Source organism: Callionymus lyra, chromosome 3, assembly GCF_982586985.1.
Source record: "Callionymus lyra chromosome 3, fCalLyr1.hap1.1, whole genome shotgun sequence".
Lineage (NCBI taxonomy): Eukaryota > Metazoa > Chordata > Actinopteri > Syngnathiformes > Callionymidae > Callionymus > Callionymus lyra.
The window spans coordinates 36,086,776-36,109,411 of NC_141820.1; the positions used below are offsets into that span (position 1 = coordinate 36,086,776).

Consider the following 22,636-nt stretch of genomic DNA (forward strand, 5'->3'; position numbering starts at 1 on the left):
AGGTGCATCTACTAGATTTCTCAAATGTATTAAGGCGTCACCTATAATGCGATCCAGACTTACTCACAGATACAGATTACCATATTCACTCCAGGCATTCAGGCTTTAGATTCAAGAAGGACAGGGTTGGAAAAAAAAAACCTGTTTTCAAAAACCCCACAGCTATTGCCTTCCCCCTGATTCCACTTGTGTTACACTCAGCAGCTGATTAAAGATTTATCAAATGTTTCTGTCACCGCTCAAGACGTTCACCTGCTTTCTTGTGATGCGGGGAGAGCTGTGGCTCATTATGTGTCTTTTTACAGCTGAACTATGGCGACTGTAGCGTCTCCAAATACACATGTAGGGGCCAGTCTGAGGGCTGGTTGGGAAACTTAAAAATGATGTGGTATATTATTTGAGATGTCGTCTAAATTCAAGCAATATTTTATTTGTCTTGACAGTTAAACCACTTGAAGGAAACACAAGAAATCATGAACACAAGAGAAGTAGTTTCCAGCAGTTTATTACCCAAACAAATTCCAGCAACGCTAACCTGATGGCTTCTGGAAAGGCAGCATGTTTAGAGGTCACAGTTTATGAACAAATATAAATTAAACACATGTCAAAACATAATAAATAAAAAAGAGCCTATTGGACAGCATAACAATAATTGTATATATGTATCAATAAGTTACTTCTAATTTGAGGAGCTGATATCACTGCTAAGTAAAGCAAGACAACCAAGAACCTATTCATGATACTAATGTAGACTTCCCTTGGTTAGGGTAATGGTGGAGATAATACAATTATCAGAGGCGGTGTTTGTAAGTTGGAGAATTTTTTCATATCAACTAAATTAACGAACAAATTCACATTCATCCCTCATGGTAGGATGCTATAGCAACAAGTGGACTACTGGTTACATAGATGTCTTACTAATAAGGCGTACCAGTATAGACCTAGGACAAACTCAATAGATAACCGCTTTTGAGAAGTTAACCTTAATTGAGTTTAACCTAACTCAGAGCAGGAATGAAGATTTTGAGTTGGACAATAAAACTTTTGGCTATTTATCTGAATCAAAACAATGTAGAAGCTACAATACCACAATCATGTCAGACTATCAGACGTTCAGTGTAAAAAGGTTCTTACAAAAAGTTACAATTACAAAGAGAAAAATATTTCCTTTGTCGTATAAAAAACCTGAAAAAAGAGAAGTGAAGTGGCTTCAGTTGGAAACTGAAGTCGGTGTGTTGCACAAAAGCACTAACGACAATCAGGAGAAACTTTCTTCAGATAAATACCAACATGCTTAAAAGGTCCTCTACGATCATCAACACAGCATCACTGATCCACCCTCGATAGTGAGTTCGATCATTGGACTCAGACAGTGGTGACAGACAGGAAGGCATTGTGAACTTTTGACCCTTCTGGGACTCTGGCTCCATGACTCATCAGCTCCTGGATGGTCATCCAGTTGTCAAAGATCTTCTTGTTTCTTTTCTTCATCATCTTTTTGTGACTGAGCTCCAGGATATTGACCTCCCTACGGCCCTCTGCCCCACTTTGTGGTCCCTCCTTCAGACACTCCAAACGACTCCTCTGCATGAACTCCCTTCTTTTCCGCTGCTCCCTGGCTCGGGCCAAGTGCTGCTTCCTTTCCTCCTTGCTCCAGTACCGACCCATCTTCATCTCACTCATGGTGTCATCGTCTGTAGTCATGCCTCCGCTGCGCTCCTCTCTGATTTTCAGAGCTCTTTCCTTTAGTATCCGATCCCGTGCCGGCCTCCGAGCCACATAACGAGTACCGTCAGCTCGCACTTTGACCTTCCACTCCAAACGTGGCTCCCCAGGGTGTCCACCACGGTGCAGGGGATCCCGGCATACACTAAGGAGACTTATGTGGCTCTGGGAATACTCAAGAGAGGAGTGCTGTTGAAGAAGCTGCATGTAGCTCTGAAAAAAAACAATAACGTTATCTCTTGGAACACTTTTTCAAAAACAACACGATACTTACTTGCAGTTGTTGGGAACATGTTGGGTCGTGGTAGGGGGCTGTTTGGCAGGAACCAAAGGTAATTGCTCTTCTTGATCTCCTGGTTCTCCCTTTTTTCTCACACCGCTCATCATCTGCAGGCAGAGCTGGGTCTGATTCAGACCGGGAAGGATTGCTCTGGTCAGGGCTACTTGAAAAAACACAGCCTTGGTCCGATGGTTTACCCTGGCTTAGCGTGCCTGCAGGTACTGGAATAGGGTTTGGAAAAGAGCGTACTGGTGGAACACCTTTTAGGTTTTTTTGATTTTGCATGGAAACATCTTGAGATCTCCCTGTGCCTTGTGGTGTTGAGCGTGCACTCTCTGCTGTGTTGTAGGCACTAGAGCTGTCCTTGTCTGGGACCTTATCACTGTCCAATCTCTCTGGGTGCTCGTGGATATCTGCCAACCAGCCACAGCGTTTGTCTCTTGACCTTCTCCCGGGAGACTGCGAAACATCTGCCTGCTGGCTCTGGTGGAGCTGGTGGGCCTGCATGATGCTTTGGCACTCTAGCTCAATGCTACGCAGTTCGTCATTTAATATTTTGAGCTCATTCTCTATCACTCCCCCTCTTTCTGCTTCTTCAGCATCATTTCCTTCCTCGTCTTCTCCCTGTTCTGTGAGGCTACACTCTATACTGTGTCGAATAGAGTACACCCCACACTCGCCTCCTTTCCTAATTTGACACTTGAGTTCTAAAAGTTTCTGGAAATGATTCTCCAGTCCTAAGATCCCCCGACCACCTTTGCGTATACTCACTACCCCTTCATGACACTGGCTTTTTTTGTCCTGTCCATTATGTGGATGATTTGCCCGCCATTGGTCCCTTAGACACTGAGCAGGACTTTTTCGACAAAGTTCAGTCAGTAAAGGATGGTGCTCAGGACTATCTGTACTGCATCCGAATCCACTGTCTTTGTCTTGATTCTTGGAAGAGCAGGTGGCAGTGTCTGTTTCATCTTCATCTTGATACTAATGTTGGAGAAAAGACAGAAAGTGTCAAGATAGGTTCAGCAAATTTAGTTTGTTGTTTCTGAAACGTAACCTTTGGACGTCTATTGGGATGTATTCAAACTATTTAAGGTTGAACAAAGGGGAAGAACTTTGCACAAACAGCACCAACCCAATTCATTCCGCAAGTATCAGTCAGATACCATGAGTTACATACAGGTTTAATCTAAGGAGAACAAGGTTTGGCTCACCCCAATTCTCCCGTCACAGTGGATACTCTTCTTTTTACTGTGTTCCTCGGCGTTCTCCTTCTTTAGCTCCTCCACCATCTCTTGTTGATCCTCATCAAGCCAAACCTCCTCCTCTTCCCCCTCCATCTGGAAATATCTTGTCAGAAATCTGTCTCGCCTTTTGCACCAATCACACAGTTGTGGTTCAAAGCAAAGGAAGCTTGCAGGTCTTAATTGACAAGTTGTCAAGTTGATGGAAGGGAGACTTCACCTGCATCCCTGGTCTCATTACAAGCAGGAGAATGTTTGTTCCTTCTTCACTCGCCAACAAGGCCAAGGCATTTTCTTTGTCCTGCACCTCACAGCCGTTTATCTGTTCATGAAAGACAAGCCCATGATTTGGGTCAGAACTCCGCCTTGTGGTGTGTGCCTTGCAATGTGAATATTTACATATCAATATTTGAAACTTTTTGAAATGCTAAAAAACTTGAATTTGAAGTAACATTTTCCACATTGAAGGAGAGTAAGTAAGTAAGTAATATTTGTACAGCAAAGAGTACATTTGTAAAGCATAGCGTGTAATCAGATAGTTCAAGTTTTTTTTTATCTCTATACTGGAGGCACACGCTGGGATAGTGGTACCTCAGCACAAAGGTTGTTCATATATGAGGCAAGCTAGTGTCTTTCTGTGTTGAGTTAAAATGTTTATGTAAAATGTGTTCCCTGTGCTTTCATAGGGTTACTCAGAACCTGGAATTCTCCAGAGTAAATGGTTGTGTAAGTTAAGTAAATGGTTTTGTAAGTTAAGTAAATGGGTATTCCTTGATAATAACCAGCTCTATTTTTTCTATCCTTCATTTAATCAATTTTCTTTTTTTCCCAGGGGCGTCTCTCTTCACGCCCCCGTCGCCTCCTTCGTTAGTAGAGGTGAGTCGCTTGCAGAGGGGGGTCCACTAATGCAGGACAGTCCGTGGGCTGTGAGCGCACCCATCCAGACACACAATTAACTGTTGCGTGACAGGTGGCGTTCATCTTCCCCTCACTAGAGTAATGGGGCTGCCACTGGCAGATAATAGGGCCGAGCATACAGCGGGTCTCGCCCTCACAATGCAAACAAACGATGGATGTTCGAAATGATTGTTGTGTACTCTTAATGATAGGAGGAACACTATCCCTCATCTAGATGGAAAAAAAATGAGGATACAAACTAGGTCACAAATTATTGAATATACTTACCAACCTTGACACACATTCATTTCAAGTATTATTGTACAATGTTGTGTAGTAAGTAAGTCCAAAAGTACAATGTTTTGGAACACAAGGGGTAAAATCTAAAATACAGTCTAAGTCACAGGCTGAACAAAATTGTATGATTACTGAACGTTCTGTAAGTGTCTCTTAACAGCATTTAATAAGTCAAACATGAAAGGGGCTGTGCTTCTGCAGTCTCTATTGTAAGGAACTTCTTATCTGGATTCTTTAAATAATGTGCTGGCACTCTAGAAAATGTTGTGCTTTGTGTAGCTTTGACAAAGCACTTTAATTTCCCCGCCGAGTCTGGAATTAAAGGAAGACACTTTAATTCTAACTCTAATTCTAGCTCCTTAAATATGCAGACAAGTGCAGATCAGGGATCTGGGAATGCTTAATAGAAATACGGCCTTGAATCAATCACTTGTTTTGTTTTCTTTCACATGTGCGGTTGAACCTACAGCTTCTGATACTCACTTGCAAAATACGATCTCCTTCCTTGATGCGACCATCTCTCGCTGAAATACTGTTTGCTTCCACCTGTAAACCAAACTGGTCACTTTAGGGAGCATTACACAGGATGATTTAGTAGTAATGTATTTCAGAGACGTGACCAGTTTATCCCTGCAATGACATGCTGAGTTCAGCTTTGATGAGTCGCTGACCACACGCTGGTTCATGATAGCAGGAATACCTTTGGGGGTAAACCTTCATAGTAATAGGAGAATAAATGTTTACTGGCTTCAAACGATTTATATGGACCAGGAAAATAACAACCTTTATCCAGCCGTTATTGTAGAGTTGAAGCGTAAATTAAACCAAAAACCTAGTGCATGTCAAACTGTGTGATGTGTTGTGTAGATCAGAAAAGGAAGGCGCAGAAAAAGAAACAAAGTAGAAATTAATTCAGAAACCATTTTTCTGATATGGACAAAAGGATGTACCGCTGTGCGGACAAACAACCCTTCAAGGAATCAGGAATAATCAGAATTGCCTCAAACCCATCCAGTGTTCGTTCAAATCTTCCTCAGGTTCCTCCAATGACGCAGCCAGCAAGTGACTTCCTTTAAAACTATTTGAAGCAGAGATACAGTATGATGATGCACACTACAAGATCAGAAGATCCATGTGCTTGCCATCCAAAGCCGATCTAGGCCCATCTTGTGGATTGACAAGATGGGCCGATTCTGCACTATATGTAGCTTGGAGGGGTGATAAGCATCGGAGTAACATCATATTTGGGGCTTATAATCCTCATTTTTGGCAGATGAAATAGGCCTCAATTGAATAATATTAGGATTGAAATTAGGATACTTTTCTTTATGGATCAAATATTGTTGGCACTTTGACTTGTCAAACACAGACATTAGGGGAAAATCCATATATGAAAGAAGTAAATCTTTAATTTAAGGGTAAGCTTACAGTGGGGATACTGCGTTTGTGGTGTAAGTCTGGGTTAGAAGCATCTTCCTTTGAGAAATTGTTCAACCAAACAAGGAATCATCATCGGGTTGTTTTTGTGGTAAAGATGTTAATAAACTTCTCCATAAATACATCCCGCAGAGCCACATTTACATTTTTATCTTTTTATCATATTCAGCTGGTGCTTTCGTCGTCTGTAAAAGGAGACGGAGAGCGATCTGAGCATAGATCGTCACATTGTAATAACCCTTGTTGCTGCCTCTATCACACCCTAGTCTTTGTGTCCCATAATGGAATCTGCAGCTGCTGCCAGTCCACATATTCATCTAATTCCTTCAATTGTCAGACATTGTGAAGAATCTCTCTTGTGGTTCTCAATTTAGAGAAATGAAACGGCACAAGAATAGAGAATATGAGTGGAGAGAGTTGGTCGTAAAAATCTGAATGGGTCAGGGAGAACTGATGGAGCTAATTAGAGGGGTCGATTATAGCGTGGCAGTGAGGGAGTGAAGAGGAGGAAGACTCCACGCCTGCGTCAGGGTGTAAATGACCGTGTGATGTCGCCCTTCTGGTTCATCTCCTATGAAAACATAGTTTACCCTTCTAGACCAGGTCCACCTAACCCTGTTGATGATGGATCCTTTGTGTGATGTGTTGTCAGGAACCATACTGGTAAGCTGACTAAGGAGTCCCTTTTCTTGGAGTAATTTATTAGTTAATTTTTTGCCATGGACCACAAGAGAACAGGGTATGCCAACATTACCATCATTGCCGCAATATAAAGGCTGCTTAAGGTCCCTCAGCTCAAGACCTTGTGGTAAAAGTCAGCAGGGAAATCAAGAGCAGTTTATTTCTCTTCGATGAGCCTAAAGCCTCTGACTCAATGAGGATGGTTTAAACATACACATTAAGAGCTGTTTCCCCAAGGCATCTGGACGTCTTTACAACCCAATGGTCCAAGATTTAATGAAACGTGTTGGTAAACACAGACAACAGCATATTTTTACCTGACTTATGTAGATAGCAATGTCGTCCTCGTCATCAGTCCTGTAGCAGAGTGTCAGTCCAAGCTTCTCCAGACTGCTCTGTCTGTACAACTCTACTTCCTATAAAACACACATTATATTACAAATCATTTTTTTTTTACTGTTCCTGTAAAACACCAGAGTCTCCTTTCATTGTCAGGATGGATTCCACAGGCAGAGAACATCTTTATCAAACTCATCTATCATCTTGTTGGTGAAAGAATAAATATTCACAGTTTATATTAACTTTACCAAGAGACATGCTCACATCTCTGTGTGGAGTTTGTATGTTTTTTGCCGTGTTGTGTGGGTAAACTAGAAAAGTGTCGGGAGGTATGACTGTGTGTGTGAATGGTTGTGTCTTTGTGTTCCCTGCGACAAACTGGTGTCCTTTCCAGGTTGTCCCCCGCCTCCTGTCCAAAACTTGAATAGGCTCCAGCCCTCCCATAACCTCCATAAGAGATTTAGCGGTAAATAAATGAACGAATGAATGAAGGGACATGCTGAAAAAGGTATCAGTTATGGTATTATCTCTTCACTGTAAAACCCTCTCAACAGTGCTGCTCTGTTGTCCCAGCCCACCGATCAGGTCATTCAGGGTTGCTCTTACAAGGTCCTTATTTTGTAATAGGACTAGTTAGTTCCACAAGGCAGAGACAGTACTTGAGCTGGTCTTTAAGACAGCCAACACAAGTTAGATATCCGCTGTGTTCAGAAGTCTGTCTCTTCCTGATAGCTTCTTCGGCTTAGCCGCAACAGGTTTCAGATGATGACATCACCATAGGATTCTGTGGCTGAAGCTCAACTGGCCGTTGTTACATCCAAAATGGTTGCCGAGGCGATCACGCCAGTAGAATTCCTGCCGTGATCTTCATTAACCCTGAGCTGCAAGATTCATTCCAGTAACGTAAAATAAGCCGTAGGACCAGTAAGTGGATAAGTGTGCAAGGATGGTATGAATAAAAAACGGACCATCCCCCCACTTTCTCCCACTGTTGTGCAAAACCATGATAGCATGGATTGACAGGCAGACTCATTAATTTCTCTGGCATTTAACCAACGGTAAGTCCAACCTCGACACCCAGAGGTTCACGTTGTTTGGCAGCTAAATGAGGATCATAACATGGATGTGTTCCCTAGGATTATTGTGGAATCTTCAACTAATCCCAGATGTTCTAACAGTAAAGAGGCTCAATGACTGGACCGAACTGAATAATGACAGATGGAAAACGACACCAACTGAAAATTAGTTTCATTTTTCACGGAAGATTATAGTGAATGATGGTAGGACAAGAAATAGAGCGTCAGTTTGATATCTCTCTGCTTGGATGGTGGATCTTCTCTAGGGTGCTCCATCCTTTCTCCTCACCTGTAAGCTAGACCCCGTCCCCAAGCCAGTTATTCAGAGGCCAAATGGTCCGTAGGATGTAGTCATAAATCATACCAAAGCACTAGGAACAATATTGTGGAAAAGACACATAACTCCTAAAGCAGTGCTCTCTGGCACCTCTTGGTCAATACAAACATTGAGAAACATCTTAAGAACTTATTTGATCGCCAAGATCTGTGCATTGGTCCACTTTTATAACCTGGATAAAGCTCAGACCTTCTCTGGTTCGGGACAGTCCAGACTATAAGGAAATGTTAAACAGAATCCGGCTTCACACTAGGTAGAGGAAGATGCTTTTACATATCTGAACATCCATGTTCCCTGTCAGCTGGAATTTCCCTGCTTTCATCCAGTTGAGGAGCAAACACTTCATGTTCCACTTTGATGCACCTGAACGCACCAGAGGTAGCAGGGAAATGTCTGATGAGTTTGGGTTGGTGGATCTGATCCAGGGCTGACACCTCACACGGGACCGCAGCTGGCGGAGGATGAGTTTTAATGACGCACAATGCAGTGTTCTGAACCAGAAAGTGTCTATTAGAGCAGCGAGGAGCAGACATCACCGTCTGACCAAGTGCTTTAGACTGACAATAAACGCACCAAAGGCGTCAGCCCAAGAGCAAAACTGCTATCATTTTATTTCTCATTTTTCAGAGCACAATGAAAGAACTTCATGTTTTAATATTTGTTGCAACAAGAGAAAATATATATCCCAGTAGACCTCTCGTTAACTGTGCTTGAATTTAAGTGATGTTAAAATGTATTTAAAAAAAGACACAAAACTAAAGGGAGACCCTCAGTAATTTACCAGTGGAGTAGAATTACCTCATACTCGTACTGGTCCACTCTGTCCAGGTCAGCCGGGATGTTAGAGCAGTACTCTGGGCATTCGTAGAACTCATGCTCCATGGTCTGGAGAGAGTGACAGCTGGAAGACAGGAAACATGGTTACTTAGAAAAAACAGTTTTTTAGCAGTTCCATGTGTCAATGACTAGTAAGTTGAGTTGTGTGTTTAAAAGGCCACATACGTTCTTGACAAGGGCAGGGCTTTTATAAGCTATCATTATAACCTTGCGAAAAGAAGCACTGATACATCTAAAGATCTCTCATCATATAGTCTTTCAAAGATGGTATATACTACTTCCGTGGACTCACCTGTCAGACAACAGGAAGGGACAGATGTCTGGGACTGGGGGAGTCATCGGTCGGAGCTTTGCCAACGCTGTGATGTGTTCAAAAGTGATGTCTGTCTGCGTGCACACGTCTACAGCATACGAGTCCTCTGGTGCCATGTCGTGGTTGTGTGCGATTGCTGCTGTTTCTCTGGCGGGGCTCCGGCGGATGACCTGGACCATGATGGGGTCCCGTCGATTTGACACCGTGCCATCACGCTCTGTCCTGGAGAAGTCTCGACCGTTCACCTGGTGAAGAGAACAGTGGGAAATGTTTTCTGTCATGATAGTTGCTTGTGTCAGCCAGGGTCTAGGTGGTCCATTCCTTTGATGTAACAGTCTTAATTTAACTCTGGTTCTCAGATGTCTTCCTGGCTCTGGTGTTTGTCCAATTACAGTGTGTTACGTCAGTGTCGGTCCAGACCTCAAACTAGCAGTACTTGTGTCAGACCAGGGAAACATCAGATCCCATGGGCCACCTTCAAACCGTTTCTAGTTAAAGGTTACTGTTGCCAATAAAACCAGTTCCCAGTCATTCTAAACACGAGTTTATCCGACCTACGGTTCTAAAGGTTAAGGTTCAGAGTTCCTCAGGGTCCTTTGTTGGTCGGCTATTGATTAACTGCTGCTATAGAAATGTCACTTAGTTGTTACTGGCTGCTTTATTTAGTTACAACTGCTTATGTGGGACTGAAACAGGTGTTTCTCTGTGTTTTATTTAATTATTATTGAAGATTAGTTGAGTCAATCTGGAGAAGGACCAGATCCACAGTTGCCACAATCCACCAAAACAAAAATAACCAGGCCAGAACCAAAACCAGGACCCCACTGGAACCAGTCTTGGAAAAATCCCACTTGGAAAAAACATCAGGTACAAATGCACATCAAGACTACAAGAGCAGACACACATACAAAGCAGATCAATAGTAAAGCCAGAAGACATCAGAGCAAAACCCAATGCTGGTCAACATACATACGGATGAAAGTCATCGTCTTTGTCCCCTTGATGTTTTTCAGGGCTTTTCTCTCTCCTCGTCACGGGCAAGGCAGCTCAGACACCTTCAGCTGCAGGGTCATGTGACCCCGTCTCTCTGTCATAAATGTCTCATTTCAATAATAAAAAGTCATAGACGGCGAGTGTCTCCAGGCAGACGACAGGTTTCAAAAAAATTGAATGACTCTCGGGCCGTGCTCGGTCAGCCGAAGCAGATGGAGCGGTGACTGGAGAGCGACCAGATGATGGACTGACACGGACGCCAAAAAACAAGTGGAGCATGAGGGCTTCTGGTTTGTGCAACCAAATCTTCTTACCAATGTTCGGTTTATCTCTGTAGATATCTACTGTGTTACTGTGTGTTGTTGCTTGCTAATGCCATTGAATAATAAATTATATATATATATTTTTTTAAATCAAAGAGAAAGTACAAATACATAGAACCAATTATTTTAAAATATCTATGTGTTATTATTAATATCTCAATGATTTACTAAAATAAGTGTAGGGGTTTGTAAAAAAAATATGATTAAACATGTATTTATAATTTGTGGGAATTAAAATGACAAATAAATAATTAACGATCCAATTTCGTTAATTTCATCAGAATTATTGAACAAATAATCTGGCCATTTCCAAAAGTATTCAATAGGAAATTTTGAATATGCTTATATGATAAAAAAAATAAAAGCATATTAAGAACTTGCCCCCCCCATCCAATGGAGAAGATATGTGCACAAAAGAGCACGAGTGCTGCACAGTGAAAATAACCACAGCAGCATGAACATGGAAATGTTGGTGTGACTGGAGACCAGCTTGAGATGTTATTACGAGTCACACTTGACTATAAATCAACCTCAAAGATTTTATGGTAATATTTCCAAAACATTTCACACCATCTTGGTGTTTCCAGAGCCGTGGTTAAACTCAAGAGTCAATTATTATCTGCATGAACATGAACAACAAAAGCCCTGACTTGACAGGAAAAGCATGATTTTCCTTCGTTGTTCACTCCAATCAGCTTCACTTTTCCTGCTCGCCTGTTTTGTGCGTTCCCTATCACACCTATTAATCAAAGTGACAAGCTCCTTAATGAGAAGCAATTAGCGCAATAACCAAAATGCAAATGAGTACGAGAACGAGTGCAGGATGGAGAGGACCGGGCGGACGGTAGGAGTAAACTAGGCGAGCTCTTGAGCTCGCCTTGTTAGGAGGAGTTTAAACGAGAATCAGGCGACAAGTCCCGGCTAATGACTTCAGCTGCATGAACATGAGCTGCCTTCGGGTGTCGTGCTCTTCCTGTCAGCAGACCTGGATGAATGCTAGGATAGTTTTGTCTTCGCAGCTGGTTGATAATCGAAAGATAACATGGCAGTTTGCACCGCTGTAGCTGGATCGTTTTCATGTTGCTCTACACAGAGTCTCCAGTGGAGGACCAGCTCAAGGTCAGGCGCATAAACAACTCAGAGATAGGAAGTAGCACAGGGACTCTGATGTCCATCAAGTGTTTTCTGTCACCCTGCTGATGTCCTCCACCTGCTGCGATCTCACAACCTTCCGCGAATGACCGTGAGTCGCTCTCTGGGTTTGTCTCGCAACAGCAGCCGACTCCTCACACATCGGATGTAAGTGGAGGGAAATCAAAGGTTATCATCCGTCAGCTGCGTCTCATTTCCCTACACGCTCTGGCCAGACTTCCTTTCAATTAGGTCTCATGAATACAGACACATTACGCCGCTTTCTCCTGTCTCCACTTGTTTTTAATGACACTTCCTACAAGCTCCCACTCCAGAGTCAAACTGCGACATGAACCAACTGCCAATTAAATATGATTTCTGCAAATGAAAGACCTGAGAGATGAACCCTGATGCTGCTTATTTATTTATATTCATGCAGATGTGTTGATGATAACATTAGGTGTCTTTTTTGTTGCTGTTGCTGCTGAGTTTTCAAGGTTTGGGAAGATAAGGGACTTTATAGTGAAGAGGAGAACATTTTAAAAATAATTACCAGCCAAGATTTGAGCCATTTGTGGATATATTTGAGAAAAAAGTTGGAGTAATGAAGAAAAGCTAGCTGATTGGGTCGAGATTTCAGATGGGGGAGACCTTTCTAAAGTAATAACTTGATGATGATGAGGGACTTACTGCATCTTGGAGAGGAAGACTTCAACATTTGAAACATGTGAGCGAGTCAGGAGAGTTTTTACATTTGAGGGTTTTTTTTAAATTATTATTTAAGATGATGTGGTTTAAAGTTAAAACAAAAGATACTCATGTAAAATCAACAGAATTGCCTGATGTGTACAAACACTTTCATGACAACCCAAAAAATAAACCAAGGTTCAGTTCTATCACTGTTGCTTCTCTGTTTTGTTGCCGTTATGTTGACATCTCCTTATGACGGTTGTCTCCAAGCCAAGACGAGCTGAGACAGAGGGATTAATATGTCATTGAATCTTAAGTCTTTTCTTTGACAATGAATTAAAAGTCATTCTGATTGATCTCAACAATGACTAACAACCCGACACGCCGGCCTCATTCATCACAGCAGTGCAAACGGACCTGACTAACGGCCGTGACACACAGTTATGACAAACTGCGTCAACCAGACGTCCATTACCTTCCACAGAGCAACACACACACGCATGCTAGCCCACTTTAATCCACATTAGATGTTTAACATTGGAAGTGCAGCCTCCACTTTAATTCTTTCACACAGAAAAGCGTTTAAAAAACACATTCTTCCTTAGACTAAATGTAGATTGTAAATCGAAATACGGTAGATTGTAAATCGAGAATTTGTCTTTTGGCTCAGCTCTTTCTGAAAAACGATGGAGACCTCATGACAGAGGACCCTGCACCGATTCAAGAACTCCCTTCTCCAGTTGTGTTGTAGGTTGGTTGTTTAAAAGTGACTTCATCTAAAAAATACACTGAGCTCACTTTAACTAGAGCCAGAATGCTGGAGGACTAAACAAGACCAGCTCCCTATATGAGAGACAGACATAATTATTTCCCGAATTCAACTTTGGTCCATCAATTTGCCAAATAGTTGATTAAATGTGTGAAAAAACAAACTTCTTTTCACTTCCAGCTTCAAACACACTTTTGGCTCTGAAGATAAGATAACACATTAGTGAAGAGGAAAGTTCTAGCTAGAAGCAGTGAAGTTCTCGCTGGTGGCTACTGCTCAAATTGATTTATGCAAAAAGCACATGAATCTTTTAGTTTCCCGCTCGGCGCTAAAGTGTTTTCACTTTCAGGTTCAGCGTGTTTCCTTAATTATGCGGCGATTTATTGCCCCGAACCACGAGAGTGTGAAGATTTAGCGCTGCCTCCTTCGTCTGCTCATTATCGTTTTAAATATCTGCATTAACGCTGCGGAGGGAAATGTTTTTCCTCTGCAGGAAGAAATATTGCTGAGTTCAGAGAGGAACTTTCCAGACAAAAAGAAAAATCTGCTTGAGAATTCTTTACCCTTTTTTTTTTTTTAAACATTTGGTTACTTCTTGGTTTTGGTTTTTATTTAAAGTTAATGTTTTTCTCGATTTCATATATTGGATGTTTAAAAAAAACAGAAATAATGTTATCTTCACTATAGATCACTATAATAAATGGTGCCACAATTATTTCTCTGATTCAAATTTCTGTATATTTCCATGTTGAAAAGTTTCAAAATAGTGATCATAAAAAAAGAGATCGTAATCCGTATGCCGTTGCTTCTGCTAATACATTTATTTATTTTATTATCTACCTTAGGTAAGATAAGTTACTTAACTTTGCTGCAAACATTTTCAGGAATTTATGGCTAACCTTTGTGACAGTTTTATAGAGAAACAATTTGCAATTTGAACCTTCTCCTGAACTCTTGATAAATAATGGGGGTCTAATCCGTGGCCCCCGGGAACCTCAATCTAAATTATTGCCCATTTGAGTCTCGGAGTCTGAGGACGGTTCCCTCTGTTGTCTGGGTGATGCTGACTGAGCTGCTGTTCTTGTGGCAGCTGTCAGATTAATGGCGATGTTATGACTGCTGGGAGGACCAGAGCTCCAGCGGAGCCTTAGAGCCTCCACTGTGTATGAGTGAAGCAGAGCTGGTACAACTTACATGACCACGATTCAGAGACGCATCAAAACTAAGCTTACATCTGACAGGATTCAGCCAAGAAATATTTGCTAACCCAATGAGCAGATAGATATTTTCAATAAGTGAGAAGATTTAACCAAATGAGGGAAGTTTTTTTTTTTATAGTGGTCCATAGGAACCTCTGGAACTTTGTGGGACACCTGGCAGGTAATAGCACACTGCTCTTACCGTGGAGTCTCCAGTTGAAACACACTTGTGAATGGATAACCTCAGTTTAAGATCTCTTGACATCCCCTGTTCAAAGTCAAAAACATAGTACAGAAGCATAAACAAGGACCAGCAGGACTCTACCAAACCGCATTGACCTATCACAGGGAAGCATCCCCCACCACCACCTTCACAGATGGTGGACTGTCATATTATCTGTAACTAGACTCTGATAGCTTCTAATGACTTTCAAGCTCAAGTTGGTTAAGTGGGAACTTAACACCAACAGCCCAGTGGAACCCGATCTCCCTCCGGACCACCTGGACCCGGAGCCTATCCGGAGCGTGTGGTTGACAGTCTAGAAAGCAGGAAGAAGCTGATGAAATGACCACAGCTGCTGTTGGAGTAACATCTGGACTTGAATCCTGGGTTTGAGATCAGTTTAGATCAAAGTCCTGGTTCTGTTGTCGCAAATAATCAAAACAAACTATTGATAAGATACTGTCAGGCCTTGCCTTCGCCCCTGGGCTTCTGCCCAACTGCCATTAGATTACCTGAAGGAGAGCAACACTTCCGTCCAAGGTACAAAAACGTCATTGCTGCTGCTCTTTTCTTGGTTTCATCGACATTTTGTTTCCAGCAACTTTGGCAAAATATATACAATTTGAAAAACACAAAAGTAAAAAATAGCGCAAAATATAGCAAAATTTTGCACTGAAGCTGATTTGACAGGAGATAAATATAAATATATGTGAGGTTTTGACTGCTGACTCCACATCCTGGAAGAGTTTGAGTGATTGTCGACTCACTGGGGAAACAAAAGGAAATCTTTTGTCCTGCATTTTAGGTCTTTATGACGTGAATCCCGTTATCATCCCAAACACTCATGCTGATCAATGAGAGACTGATAACAGCTGATTTTGTCTGTCGCTAAAAGCCTGAGTGACATTTTCACACTCTTGTGAAAAAAGCACACAATACAAGTGATGAATGGACACAGAGACCCTTCTTTGTGCGTGTGTGTCTGTGCGTGAGTGTGTGTTTTCGGAGGGTTTGAGGGAGTGTCAGTCTCCCCACAGAAAGAGCTTCATTCTGGGCTTATCTGAGCTGACACAGGGGAAAGACGACTGCTGGAGCAGAACCACGATTGTTGTCATTCAAGCTGGACACACGCACACACACACACACACACACAAACACACACAAATACACAGAAAACAAAGGCCAATATGAAAGCACACAGAGAAACAGAGCATGTACTAGATGCACACACGACACGATCAACAAGACAAAGTCTACACAACAATTAAACAATACAAAACCATCAAACAATAGAAATACCTTAATCTCACATACACACATTCAAAAATAGATGTTTAACTGTAAATAATAGACAGTACTTTCGTGCCTGTGGAAGGCAGACAGACCTGAGTCTGGTGTTTTAAATTCAGACCACAGACAAAGAGGATTTGACTCAGAAAGGTCAAATCTAAAGCAGGAGCAGAGAAATCTTGAAAATATGAAAGGTCACATGTCTCAATGGTTTTAGTTTTTTTTTAGAATTCAGAGCTGAACCATTGACAGGTTACATGACATAACATATTTGAGTTTCACAAAATAAGAAGAAAAAAGTATTTTCTAAATGTAAATCAGTTCAAACCAGCAAAAGAAAAGCAGATGCTCACTGTGTTAGCATCGAGCTAGCAATCATTGTCGCTGTAGGTTGTTCTTGAATAGTTGTTCATTTCACTTGTACAAATATCTCTACTTCCTATTGTTTTTTTTAATGTCACATTTTTGCCCTGTCGTGTATAGTTCAATCCAAAATTTGTGAAATGTATCATATATTATGATATTAAGTTGCAAGGAAAAGTTATAAAAAGCTCAGTGGGTTGAATATACTAAAAGGATCAAAAAACGGAGTCGCTTCCGTCCCGGGTCTTATACTTCGCTTCGTGGAGAAAGATGAACAATCCAGAGTGTGTAACGGGTCGTTTATTCGCCGCTTCAGGTCAAAGAAAATACAAGCTTCGTATAACGATCGACCAGACCCATCTCTTCCAGCAACTTTACAGATCAATAGCCCCGGACAGAGTGGTCCCGATCTGTATAAACATCGCTATATTTATGTTAAATTTCCCGCCAAATTGATCTTTCAAGTTCCCTGTGTCACCACTCCCCCATTGAGAGACTTCCTAATTTTTCTTCCTGTAATTTAATTATTCAAATGTTTTCGGGTGGGGGTCGATTTCTCTTCCGTCTTTCGTTCCCCCCTTTCCCGGATGTGTATTGTGTCGTTCTTTCTACAATTTGAGGTGTGATTTGCAAATAAACAGATGTTTGAATTGTCCGGTGTCGTATCTAATTCTGTTTCAAGCTTGTCTTAAAACAGTATAAAACAGTCTGGAGTGAAATCTTGATTGTAAATGTGTAGTCAAACGTTCCCGCTCTTTAGATCAAGCGATTCATTTATGCTTTAAATTTTGATTATCTTTTAGCATTCATTTAAGTATGGCGTATACGTATATAATAATTTTAATCTAACAATACAGTATAATAATGTCAGAAATACTGCAAATGTAAAAATCTCTGAATACATTGTTAGGATTGAAGGAAGAATTTGAAAATGTTTAAGTACAGCTCAACTTGGTTGTAGAGTTCAACCTTTTTTGTTAGTGCTGGGATGACTGAAATGACTGACATACACAACCAAAGTTTGTTTCTAGCTTGAACTTGGGCTCATTAAAAACATGAAGGAACAGTCGTATGTGTACTTAGGAGCTTGGCAAAGGTGAACACTTTGTGCAGCTCTGGAGAGTGACCTTCACCAGATCAGTTCTGGTATCTGAAATGTAGTTTTGTCACTGATCAGTCGTCACTCACTCTTCTCACCAGGTTTCCGTCCAGTCCAGTTTGATCAATATATTTATGATGGAATTCAGTATTTCTTAATTCTTGGAAAGCTTTGAGTCATCGTTGCCATGTGTGAGCAATCTCCTGATCCTGGTCCAGGTCTGGTCCGGACATATGGAGGCAGCAGCTGACCGTCCACAGCTTCCTTGCTCTCTGACACTGTCAGTGGCGGCTGATTGGACGAGTCTTCTGTCTACATGCTGTCCCACAGGCTGGACGAGTGGCTGAGCAGCAGTCTGCAGTGGACTGATCTATATAGACCCGTCACACACAGCAGCTTTAGTTTAGTCTTCAATGATTATATTTATCTTGTCAAGTGGTGTTGTGGGTCAGCCAAACTCGGGTCTGTGTCTGATACCTTTTGCATCACCGACTCATTCATAGAGCTGCATAAAATATGAACTGGAATTTGCTTCAGGACGGAGGTTTTTTTTTGTGGCTATTACTTTTGCTGGTCATCACTATAACCATGTGACCCTTGAAGACCCAAAATTGTATTTAAATGATCCTATGTGAACTAGACGTTTGTATTTCAAAGAATCTGGCGATACCATAGTATTATAATACAGGGGCAACTATACAATATATTGTGTGTGTGGTATTGACCAAGTACTTTACTTTCAGATTTTACAGACCACATGACTCTTGAGAAAGCCGTTAACATCCGCTTTATAAGCTGCTGCATTTGACTGTATCCTCTCGTCCTCAGTCATCCCTAGGATTTCACGGAATGTCATAGTTCCTTTTACTGCGGAGGAACTAATGATAAATTCCAACGCAAAAACGAACAAACGCTATGAAGATTTCCATGTTAAAGGGATAGTTCCCTAGAAAAAACTCAACTTTACTCATTTATTCTCACCCTCATGTCGACTAAGAGTAATCTTAAATGATGGTTTACTTAAGTGATGGTCATGGTTCATTACACTGGAGGCACTTGCAATATTTACCCGAAGTACTTCCTGCCTGTATTGCTTGTTATTCTTTAAACTTCTGCCACAAACGGCTAAAATTATAGACTTTTCTTCAGAAAAAAATGCTTCCTTAAATCTTCAATACAAGATGGACATTAAAGACGAGCAGCACAGAGGTATTGGATGTTTTAAGTGCGCCACTTTGGACGAAGATGAAGACTGCATTCAAACGGACATACATTTTTCCCTATAACTCTAAAAATGGATTAATCTGAAAATATTTTCAACCCTTAGTCGACATGAGGGGTGAGTAGAAAATTAGCTAGATTTTGTAGAAATCGACACTATTGGAAGTCAACAAATGAGAGCTTGTTAACTTTAGTCACCATTATTGACTTGGACAAGGATCCATATAAGACGAGAGTCTCACATCTCTACTAGAAACATCATTGATCTGCTTCTGTTGCTTTGCTAGAGCTTCTTCCTGGCGGATAATGAGCAGGTGGAGTCTGGCGGTGGAAGGGTAGGTCCTGGAATAGTGTGCCAGCGTGAAAGAGGGAGAGCGAGAGACTAATGAGTGATGGAGATGGAGAATAGATGGAGGAAGAGTAGACAAAAGAAGGAAGACTGGAGTGTCTGCTTTTGTTGACGGGTCTCTCTGGATCCACTAAACCTCTCACATTTTGTTTTTTTTAAAGAGTCACACTGACACACTTACTGAGCTCTCGTCCTCACACACAGTTACACACAGTTTTCTTGGCCGGCTGCCACAGCTCCGTGACTCCAGCAGTGAGGAAACGAGGGAAACCATAAGGGACATGTTTTTGTTTGTCTCTGCCAGTTTTTTGCAGATGAAACAAAACGTCCACACAAGACCGGTTCTGGTGGTTTCACACAAAAATCAAAAATCTATTCAGCACGGATCAATCTTTTCCAGCTCAAAAAGTGTTGAATTGACACGGTCACAGTGCTACACTATAATCCTGTTTCCATTTAATGCATAGAGTGAAACTACTTTTATAAGACACGGAGGATATTGAGTTGGAGCCAGGGCTGCACCAGATTAGCACGCAGACAGTGTTAATTCTGGATGACACCTCAGAAAAAAAGCGAGTCCAAATATGATCCCCGTCATGGTCTAGTGTTGCAGCAGAGAGGGAATTGTAGCACTTCAGCACCACAAGCAGATATTTCCAACAACTATTTCCATCACTTTTGTCGACAACCACGACAACAACGGAACAACTCTCAGACATGAGCTCAGGTGTTCTTCAATGAACCAGTTTACAATATTTTAACTTCCAGTAGTTCCTAAATGAAAGACAAGCTGGACGTTTTCTCCCTCAAACAAGATTCAAACTCTAAGGAAAATTAACTCTCTTATGACAAGACACATGCAAAGTCTGTTTGCTGGCATGGACCAGGGAAAAGGTAAGAATTGAAGATTAGAAAAGTTGGAAAAACAAAAACAAAAACTTAATTTGTGAGAATAAAACTTCAACATGTGCGAAGACTTGAACACAACAACACTACCTGTGTTGGACACTGAGGCTGGATCTGGTTTCTTGCCGAGTGCAAGAGTGTACGGCAATAAATAATGAATGAGCCCAGCGCTGGTCCACTGTAGAACACCACAATTGGTTTTGTGACACTGGAGTGTTTATGAATATCAATGCTAATTGAATAAGAAAAGAAGCGTGTTTGAGCCGTTAAATGAGTTTTCTCATCTCTCAGAGATTCACAAAAAAGACAAGCTTCACGACTGAAGTGTCTTCACTTCTCTGCTGAACCACTAGTCCAGGACAGGCTCGAACTGACCTGGGAACATCTCAGTGTCTCTGCAGAAGAGCTGGAGAAGGTTTCAGTCAGCCAGCTGCTGCCTCCCATGTTTGGATGGACTAGAACTTGTATTGTGGATTAAATCATGTCCATCTGAGAGCGTAGAGTCACTCTTTCTCATCATAGTTTTTTAAAAGTATGTGGCTTAGACTATTTTTAAATAAGATCTTTACAAAGGTTTTAGACTTATAATGATATCCTTGTTTTCTCTCGCCTTGCCTCCTTCTTTCAAATCGGCCAGCCAAGGGCACTGCGAGACCTCAAGTTAAACATTCATCTTCAGCCCAGGTGAAACCGGATCGTCTGCAAGTCTCACGGCTAACTGTGAAATCTCCTTCAAAAGACTGTGACAATAGCTTTTTTTTAAAAAAGAACTTGTCGGGTAGAAGATGAGGTCAGCTAGAGGAGAAATCCAACAAACAAGCGAGTGAGAGGAAAAGAGGGAACAAAAAAGTCTTTGAACTGTTTTTGCTTCCCGACAGCCATTGAATTCCCCGGAAGACGAACTTCTCCTCTGCTGCTGCGAGGATAACTAGCTGAGCTGACTTTGATAGACGCACACACACACACACACACACACACACACACACACACACACACACACACACACACACACACACACACACACACACACACACACACACACACACACACACACACACACACACACACACACACACACACTTCCAGGAAGTATCTCATTTATCTCTCCTCTTTGCACACTTTGATCTCCTCGTCTGCCTCACTCACCTGGGCGATCTCGTACAGTAGTTTGTAGTGCTCCTCTCGCTTCTGTAAGGTGCACAGATTGCAGCCCATCCTCGTCGTCACGGAAACCAAGATGCAGATGTGAGTTCCGTCTCCCCCCCGGGGGTCAAACTGTCTTGCCCACTCAACCCCCCTTCTGTGCGTCTCACCAGAGATCCACTCCGTCGCTCCCAGGCACAGTACATGAGGAGAGTGTGTGTGTGTGTGTTCACATGCTTCCACTCTGTCTCCTCTGACTGAGCGCTCGCTGCTGCTCACACACACTTTTAGCTCGCGGAGACACACCTTCTACTCCGACGCACATACACACCCACTACACCTCATGAGCAGAGAGAGGATTGGCTGGAGGAGACAAGTGTGTGTGTAAAGGAGGGAGGTCTGACACTGGACAATGTGTCTGTGTGAGCTTTTTAATCATTTGGTAATTGTTTTGTGTTCTATTCAAAACTGTATTTGTGTCGTAAAGAGACCCCATCTGTGTTTTCTTTAATTAAATTTGTTGTACATTCTGTTTGCTTTTCGTTTTAACTTAATGTAAATCCTGTATTTGTTAGTCTTTGTAGTTTGTTATGTGTGTTTGGAATCTTTTTGCCTTCTTGTGCATGTTTTTGTTCACCTGCTTGTGCATTTTTCTTCTTATTGGCTCAGCATTTCTGTTTGTATGTGTGTGTTGATGTGTTTCTTTGGCTTTAGAGTTTTTTTTGTTCAGTTATGGCTGTAATACATGAAGTGGGTTTTAAAAAATATATATATTATTAGTGGATTTGTAGTGGTTGGTGTTAAGATTTAACATTGTTTATACAATGTGTGTGTCTGTGTTGGTCACACAAAATTGTGATTTAACTAACAAAATTCAACACACATGAAGAAAGAAATGCCAACAATCATTTACAAAATAATTGAATATATTTGAATAAATAAATAATGTTTTTGAAACATTCAAATATTAAATAATTAAAACAGCGAATGAAAACAAATAAATTGTAGTTGTCATAGCCCTCAGTTGTCAACAGGAGATGGATTAAAGGCCGGATGAGGAAATATTCAGAAGGATTTAAATGGGCAACTTTCTGGGACGAGGACAAGAGCTACTCACGGTCGGAGCTTTTCAGCAGAAGCGATCAAATCCAGCCATGAAGGCTTTTATAAATCGGGGCAGCTGGAGGAACTAAATAAAAGAGCAAAATTTTACCCTGAAGGGTTTTCTCTCCACCTTGAGTGAGACAAACACTTGAGCTGAAGGTTGAACGCTGTCGCTCCAGCAGCAGAACTAAAAGAGCAGTCGCAGCCATCGCTGCTGAAAAGAGAATCATTCAATCACATTGATAAAAACGTGAATTCAGAAAATGTGCTTTATGGTCGAAAAAGACTGTTAGGACTTTATTGTGTGAGACCCAGCTACCTGGGGTCAGGGGCGAGGCTGCCAATGGGGAAAAACACCAACATCATCATT

The 22,636-nt window shown here is 41.6% G+C and overlaps 1 protein-coding gene across 2 annotated transcripts; it reads right to left on the reverse strand.

Moving 5' to 3' along the window:
* Positions 1–1,310: 1,310 nt before the first annotated feature.
* LOC148084636 (PDZ domain-containing RING finger protein 4-like) lies at positions 1,311–21,294 on the reverse strand. 2 transcript variants are annotated; one of them, XM_087785994.1, is made up of 9 exons: positions 21,166–21,294; positions 9,443–9,708; positions 9,112–9,214; positions 6,879–6,977; positions 4,927–4,989; positions 3,470–3,571; positions 3,220–3,339; positions 2,000–2,989; positions 1,311–1,938 (listed from the first exon to the last, which is right to left on the reverse strand). In XM_087785994.1, exons 1-9 carry the CDS (start codon positions 21,232–21,234, stop codon positions 1,366–1,368), a joined length of 2,385 nt encoding a protein of 794 aa, XP_087642120.1. In that variant the 5' UTR covers positions 21,235–21,294; the 3' UTR covers positions 1,311–1,365. The 2 variants fall into 2 exon arrangements, with proteins under 2 accessions (XP_087642120.1, XP_087642119.1); XM_087785993.1 differs by having other exon boundaries at positions 3,220–3,345.
* Between the last annotated feature and the right edge of the window lie 1,342 nt (positions 21,295–22,636).